An 8,242-nucleotide genomic window follows, 5' to 3' on the forward strand; every position below is an offset into this window, starting at 1 on the left:
CCACTCAGCTTTTTCCTTTCTTCTTTGTTTCCTGGTGCCAATTAGTCCTCCCTCCCAGGGACTTGGACCCAACTCCAACCTCCTAGGGAGATAGCTTGCTGCTGCTGTAAAAGCACCATCTCCTCTGGGGTCCTCTTCACTCCCACCATTTCTTAGCCATAGTTTTTCATTGGCAACAGCTGCTCCATGACAACAGGCTTTCTCCATGGGAAACTCAGTGCCCAGTCCTGCCTCCCTTCACAAAGAAGAGGCTCCAGGTTCACACTTCTTTACCAGAGACTTCATAATTAACAGCAGTCATCATGTTGTGTTTCAGCCCCGCTGATAAGTGGAGAAGAAAACTGGGTATGACTGAGTATAAACAGAATCTTAGCAAATATATCAGAATATCACACTGTGTGCAACTGGGAGGGCCTAGCCCCCAGAGGTCTTAGCCAACCCCTCTAAGAAGGGCCCAGGAAAGATGGTGGAGGAGACAGCAGGATGGGGACCATGGACAGTTCTGCCATCTTTGAGTTTCATATGTCAAACAAGAACAGATACAAATGACAGTTTCAATGGTGCCTGGCATTGATCCATTGAAAGTTACCCAATACATTTGGCAGATGTGTAAATGCATTATTTAATTAATAAAGTTGATCATTTGGGGTAGGAGGTGAAGAGGATGAGAGGGCACTGTGCTAGGCAAGAGGGGAGGAGATTGGTGGCACAAAGAGGAATATGTGCTTATGTAAGAGACAGAAGAGCTTCTTAATAATAATTTTAGTAGTAATAGTTAATTATTAGTAGTAATAATTATGGCCTCAATCTGCTTTCTAGCCTCATCTGTCCCACTGCTCATGCTGGAGCCATTTGTTTCCCTGGAGAGGCACACATACACACACAACTCTTCCACTATGCAGGCTGTTTCCTTTCCCTGCAGTGATCCTCTTCCTTCCTCTTTACCTTTTCCCTTCATCCTTCATTGCTAGATAAACTTCTAGTGATCCTTCAGGATCCAGGTGAAATCCTCCCCTTGAGCATCTTCCCAGGCACCAAACTACTCCCTTCCTTGCCCTCACCCCAGTTAATCATTCCCTCTCCCATACTCCCATAGCACTTTGTGTTCACCCCTGTTTTAGCACTTGACACTTGTGTCATCTTTGTCCATGTGTTTGTCTTCCCCCCTAGACCATGAACTTAGGCAAGCCATGAGTCTTAGGCATCTGTGAGTGAGGCCTCTCTAGCACAACCTCAGGTGTAAACAGGTGGGAACTCAATACATGCCTGGTGAATAATTGAATGGCTGGGACTTGTAGTGTATGTCCTATAATTTCATGGATCAACAGATGTTATTAATATTGCTAGATTGTTGCTATTTATTTAACAAGTAAACGCTGAATTGTTGTTGTTTTTACATTGTGTTTCTGGGACTCTCTTCATGTCTGAGTTTTATGAAGGGCAGAGTGCATTGGACTGGTTTTTCCTAACAAATCCATAAAACTATTGCCAGGCTTCTTGTTTCTGATCATAAGAGGTAGAGAAGCTTTCTGATGAACTGGAAGCAGTGAATCAGTGTGCTAATTCGTGAATAAAATACTTATCATTTCTGGCTACAATAATTGACAATAAAATATTACAAAGAGAAACTGTAGAAATCACTATATAAAGGCCCACATACCCCCTCATGCCTTTCTACCAGTGGACATTTATTATCAAGTATTTTGACAATGGTTTATCTGAATTCCTTGAATGTCTTTGATTTAGCTTCTCTGTGTTCACTTCATATTGACTGTCACAGAGATTTGACTCTGATGGTGTTAAGCCATGTAGCTGTTTATCGTAAGATTGGAGTGAGGGGTAAGGGACTTGGAGGTAGCTTGGACTCCATATGAAAGATCATCTTTCGTTGTATGGACAGAGGCACTATTTTAGCATCATATCCTATATTGACACTACTGTCCCTTATGTGTGAACTAGCCCCTAGTGGCTCAGCTCTGAAATGGTTAGTGACAATAACCTTTGTCATTTCATAGCCATAGTTTTTCATTGGCAGCTTCTTAATGAGCTCATCTTTGGGTACCAAGTGGCAGAGCTATGGGATTTCTTTAAGAGATTTGAGAGACATAGTCAGTCAATTAGCATTTTTATTTACTTTAGCAGAGCTTTAAGTCTCAAGACCTGCCTGAGATTTTCCTGGTAGTACTTGCAGTGTCTAACAAAACATGTCAAAAATTTCATAATTGTGATCCCAGGAATTTGGCAGTAACAATATTGAGCAGACTAGGACTGAAAGGTTGGTTGATGATTGCTGAGTTTAAAATGACTGAAGAATTAGTATCTATGAACAGTCTGCATGGAACTAGTCTGAGATGAATATTTTTGGAGTTGAAAAAACACTTAGCATAAACAAGTGGAATCTGCTAAGTTGTGTTATAACTGATGGTGTTAAAATATGTGTGGAGAAAAAAAGACTTAGTGAACAAATGTACAAAATTTGTGAAAATATAAGTTATTTAACTCATGGTTATTCATTATATTATTTATCAGCAGTTATGCTGCAGACAATATTTGAATCTCATGTATTATTAAACCAATAGTGTCACTTGGAATTTCAATTAAGCAAAATGTTGTTCTCCCAAAAGAATTCCATTCTTCTCATTAATAGATCTATGTTATTTAAAAAGTTGTATGCAGTTATTAGTATTTTTTAGTTTCAACAGCAAAATATTTGTGGAAATTTTTCTCCTTTGTTATGTAAGTGCGTACATAATAATTTCAGTTTTACTTCTGAGCACCTCCAAACCCAAAATGTTAACTCTCTGCTCTTTACAGAAAACGTTTACCCAACCCAGGCTGTCCATATATTGGACCACTATAGTTTTCCTTGTATAATTAAAAGGACAGGAACTTTGTGGACCGTAGCATAGCACCCCAAGGCGTCAAAGAACAGGAAGGCGGTTGGGAGCAATCTTAGAACCAAAAGGCCTTGGTCTTTCATTGGACCCAACCAAAGGGCCTTGGTCTTTCATTAGACGCAGGGCACATCAATCCTGTCTTCTCAGCCAATGAGCTTGCAGCTCATGATGAGGGGGCGTGGCCCATTGTCCACTCGTCTGGCCCCGCCCTCCGTCCGCAACCTGGCGCAATCTTCCCGCCCAGCCTGCGCGGCTGCTGCCTGAGGCCCAGCCGCGGTGGGCCGCTACTGGCATCGGCCTCCTGCCCACCCGCTCGGGGGACCTCCTCTGTTGTCCCCTCAGCGGCCACTCCGCTCAGCGCACACCCCCAGGCCTCCTGTCAGGGCAGCCACCTCGGTGGCTACCAACAGTACCGTCGCCGCCGCAGCCGGCCGCGCCGCGGCCGAGGTAACTGCCATGTCAACCTCGGGGGATGGAGATCCGGCCTCGGGCGGCCTGGACGGCTCCACGGGCGCGGAGGGAGCGCCGGCCGGAGCGACCAGAGCCGGAGACGGGGCAGACCGCGGCTCCGGGCCCCACGGGGACCACGACGATTCCGGGTCCCCCCCAGGCGTCGCGGCCTTGGAGGCCAGGAGGGCCGCGGGAGACCCGGGGGAGGCGGCGGGCCTGGTAGCGGCCCTGGAGGGCGGGAGCCCCGAGGATGACTCAGACATCGGGCCGGTCCAGGACGAGGACGGGGAGGAGGAGCCCCCGGAGGTCCTGGAGGTCGAGGTGGACGCCCACCAGTTCCCCATGGTTGGCTTCAACTTCCTGTTACTGGAGCTGCTGCATTCGATGCTGCGCCGCATCCACCACAACGACCACATCCTGGTGCGGCCCCGCAGCGGCCGCGTGGTGGTGCGGCCCAGGGCCCCCTCGCCCACGGGCTCAGCCATGCTCCCCGTGCCCCCGGCGCCCGGGGGGCCGGGAGAGGGGCCCGCGCCAAAGGCCCAGGAGCCCGAGGAGCCTGAGGACCCCGACGAGGACGCCTCCTGGGAGACCCCCGAGGAGGGGCCGGCGGAGGAGGCCGATGATGATATCAGCGTTTGGGAGATGGCAGAAGAGACCAGCACTCCTGAGGGTAAGGACCCGGCTGGGGTGCAGGGGCTGGGGGCCCAGCCTGCGGGACCCCGGCTCAGCGGGGCCTTGGCAGCTGAGGCCGTGGGAGTCAGGGAGCCCTCCACCAACTGAAGGCCAAAGGGGCCCAGTAGAAGCCCAATTCCATAGCGACCTTTACGGTTCGAGAAAAAATAGCCCGACCTCTACCAACCCTGGTGAGAGATACGAGATTATCCATCAGTGCCATTTCTGAGCCCACGGGTGAATGTCCGTGGAGGTAAGTGTGGAGGAAGGAGCTTGGGAGGAAATGGAAGAGAAAAGAACAGGCAAATGGCATACCTCATGTTTGGTTCCTGGCTGTTAAAAGTGCCAAGATGCTTAGAAAGTTGATACCCAAACATTATGAACTGACAGGGGAGCACTCGGTAAAAATGAGACATTCAGGGATGAGGAACTAATGAGCTTCACCATAGAATTTGTATTTGAGGCAAAACATTTTTGCAAGAAAATCCTAACCAAGACATACAGAATGATCAGGCCCAGACGATTCTGATCCCTTCTTCTCTGAAGGGCCAGAAATAATCAGCAGCACAGGGTGGCAGATTTACTGGAAAAACAGAAATAATGTCACTGTGAGAATGATCAAGCAGCAGAAAGGTGAGGGTCGTGAAAGTGTTGTATCGACCAGAAGGAAGGTGCCCAGCTGTTCTTTCCTTAGTTACTGCTGTCTTCCTGCTTCCCCCAAGGATGGAGTACTGAATGGCACTCTTCCTTATGAATTGGGATTTTTTAAACTTTCTGTTAATGTCTGGTCCCAAAGTATGTATTATTCTTCACTAAAGGAACAACTAGATATCAATATGAGAACTCCAGTGAAGAGGCTCATGGCTCCGAAAGCGAGGGAAAAGAGAAGTTTAACAAAAAACAAGAAGAGCCGGAAAAACATCAGGACCCAGCAGAGGGCAAGCCCAGAAACCCCAGGTATTTGTATGTAGCTTTGAAAATCACCCAACCATTCCAGGCACTGGCCAGTTTTGTTTCTTGCTTTATAATTCTCCCAGTAAACTAAGAAAAAGCTTGTTTAAAATTAGTTCAACAACTCAACTTTACCTACTTAGAATGTTACTAGAACACTCACGTACCTCGTAATATAAAATGCATCATGGCTGGAAATATCCTTCATGGCTGCCCATTTATTGTGAGGTCTTTTGTCCTCCAGCTCTAAGACTATTCACAAGTTGTAAATGTATCAGTACCTAAGACTGATATTTGTTTAGAAAACAGTTACCAGAGGCAGCAGTGAAAGTGTCTGGGCTGTGCACTAGTGGGGCCTTCATCGCTTGGCCACAGAGGCGCAGTCTCCCGCACTAGGAGACAGTGCCTTTTATAATGTGTCTACAAATAGCAAAAAGTTAAAAATTTCGAGTAGGACCACATTTAATGATTAATACCTAAAATACAAAAATCTACAACTGAGCAAATGTTTATGTGACAGTCACAAGAAAAGAAACTTAGTCATAGTATGACTGTTTATCACTGCATTGGTAATGGAATCTTAAGGCATAGCTTGTCTTTGAGCATATTTAAATGAGTAACCTTTTCCCCTGCATTTTCACAGCTGTGTATTTCATAATAACAGCCTCTTTCTCATATGGTAGATATGGAGACCGAGGTTCTGGGAGGGTGAGGGGGTATCATTTGCGGAATGAGCACAGGCTTTCAAGGTGGAGGTTGCGAGAGGAAAACGTGTTGTTCTCCTCTACTTGTTGAGGTGTAGCACCCAAATGCAGCAGGTGTGCATAGGGCTGACTACTTTCTCAGATTCAGAAAGTCACTGCTGCCGGTTAATGCTGAATAATTGTTAATTGTCTCTCATTTCATCCTGCAGTTGGGAGAAATAGAAAGAAGACATGTAAAGAAAGAACCCACTGTTTACAGCTTTCAGGTGTTTCATTTTTCAGACGCCCATGGGAATTTTAACACTGATCCCAATCCAAAGTTCATCAACTAAAAAGTGATATCCAGTGGCTTGCGACTTTCATCTTTTACAAATATACTTAACAGCATGGGTTCTAATTAAAAATAAATTTGCTTTAAATTAATAAACTGAAATGCCAGCAGATTTTATTTAGATAAATGATTCTGACTCAAATCTCCCTTTTACCTTTGTTTTGATCCATTTTATCTTCATTGAAAGGCATCACTTTCCACCACTTGGTAAGCCTGTTTTAAATATTTTTGTTAAAGTAAGTTAAATGTCAAGTTTAAAATAATTTTTGTAAAGACAGATATGGAGGTCAAGTTTAATGTCAAGTTTAAAATAATTTTTGTAAAGATAGACATGGAGGTCAAGACTTCAGAGCTGTGCTGTTTGCTACACTTAGTCCCTGGCCATGTGTGGCTGCTGAGCATTCGAAATGTGGCTAGTCTGAGTTGAGATGTACTCTGTGTTAAAAACAATGTAAAATCGCATTAATACTACTTACATGTTGAAATAATATAGTGTTAACAAAATATTAAAGTTACTTTCTCCAGTTTCTTTTTCCTTTTTTAAAGTGGCTACTAGAACATTTCAAATTACACATGACTTGCATGATACGTGTATTTCATATACTGTCGGGTGCGTTTGAAGGAAACCTCATAGACGGCCCCGCTTGCCTGGAGGCCAGATGGTGCTGCGGAGCCTGAGCCCAGACATTGATTTGGAGCAGTGGTTCTCAAAGTTTGGTCCCCAAAAGAGCATTATCAGCATCACCCAGGAATTCTTAGGCTCCACCCAAGACCTGTGAATCAGAAACTCAGGGAGTGGGGCGCAGCAATCTGGGCTTTAAGAAGCCCTCCAGGGGGTTCTGTTGCAGCTAAGGTTTGAGAAGCACTGGTTTAGAGCCACAGGGGAAGCAGCTCAGAGTCACCTATGGGGGGACCAGCCTTCACTCACTGGCTTGGGACTGTTGTAGGTAAATTGAACAGGACGGCAAAGGCTGGACTGGGGAGGAGACAGCACTCACAGGGGCTGAGACACAGAGGGGCTAAGAGTGGTGATGGCAGCAGAAAATGCATAAAGGAAGACACTGATTCCAGAAGGATACAAAATGATACCATATGCACGAAGTCTAAGGAAAAATACAGTCACTGTACGTTGATTGTGGATACATATAGTGACAGGCATGCCTGTGAAAGTGTATACAAATGTAGCATACAGAAAGGCCTGTGATGGAAAGGTAAACACCACATTTAGGATGGTGGTTACTCCTGGGGAAAGAGAAGGAGCGGGATCCTATTGGGGCGGGCTCCACAGTGGGCTTCAACTGTATTAGAATGTTACGTTTTGCAAGCTGGGTGGTGGGTATGTAGGTATTGATAGTATTATTCTCTATACCTTTGTGCAGGTCTGAAATAAAAAAATAAAAAGAGGAAAGGGCGAGAGTAAGTTTAATATCTAGACTCTAAGGTGGAAAAAAGGTAAAGTCATATTTGATCAGAGGATCAGAGAAGGGGAGGGGTCCTGGGGGTTTGACACTAGACAGCCTCATTTCTCCATTTAATTAAGGCTTCCTAAGTGCTCTCTTGGTAGCATTTATACCTTCTCTCATATTCCATGGTAGCATATCTCATATGCTAACTTATGTTAGCATTATTTTTTTAATTGAGGTGAAGTTCACTTAAAATCAACCATTTAAAAGTGAACAATTCAGCGATATTCACAGTTTCATGCAACCACCACCTCTTTAGTTCCAAAACATTTTCATCATCCCCAAATCCTATACCCATTAAGCAGTCACTCCCCAGTTCCCATCCCTCCACTCCCTGGTGACCACCAGTCTGCTTTCCATCTCTATGAATTTCCCTATTCTGAACATTTCTTATAAATGAAATCATACAGTGTGTGAACTTTTGTGTCTGGCTTCTTTCACTTAGCATAATGTTTTCAAGGCTCATCCACATTGTAGCACGTATCAGTACTTCATTTTCATGGCTGAATAATATTTTAATTGTAAGTATCTACTGCGATTTCTTTACCAGGTCCTCTGTTGGTGGACATTTGTGTTGTTTCCACTTTCTGGTTCTTGTGCATAGTGCTGCTGTGAACATTCATGTCCAAGTATTTGTGCACTATTTATACATACGTGTATCTACTGCCCCCACCCCACCACTGGACTGTGAACTTCTGAATGGTTGGGACCTTAGAAGGTTTTGTCTTTCTTTCCCGAAGTCCTAAGCACTGAGTTTTTTCACTTGGCAGGTAC

At 45.0% G+C, this 8,242-nt stretch overlaps 1 protein-coding gene across 1 annotated transcript; it reads left to right on the top strand.

Moving 5' to 3' along the window:
* The first annotated feature begins 3,353 nt into the window (after positions 1-3,353).
* CT47C1 (cancer/testis antigen family 47 member C1) lies at positions 3,354-6,529 on the top strand. Its single transcript, XM_072955924.1, has 3 exons — positions 3,354-4,017; positions 4,838-4,976; positions 5,884-6,529. The coding sequence occupies exons 1-3, from the start codon at positions 3,354-3,356 to the stop codon at positions 5,894-5,896; spliced, it is 816 nt and encodes a 271-aa protein (XP_072812025.1). The 3' UTR covers positions 5,897-6,529.
* The last annotated feature ends 1,713 nt before the right edge of the window (positions 6,530-8,242 follow it).

Source organism: Vicugna pacos, chromosome X (genome assembly GCF_048564905.1).
Source record: "Vicugna pacos chromosome X, VicPac4, whole genome shotgun sequence".
In the NCBI taxonomy this organism is placed as follows: domain Eukaryota; kingdom Metazoa; phylum Chordata; class Mammalia; order Artiodactyla; family Camelidae; genus Vicugna; species Vicugna pacos.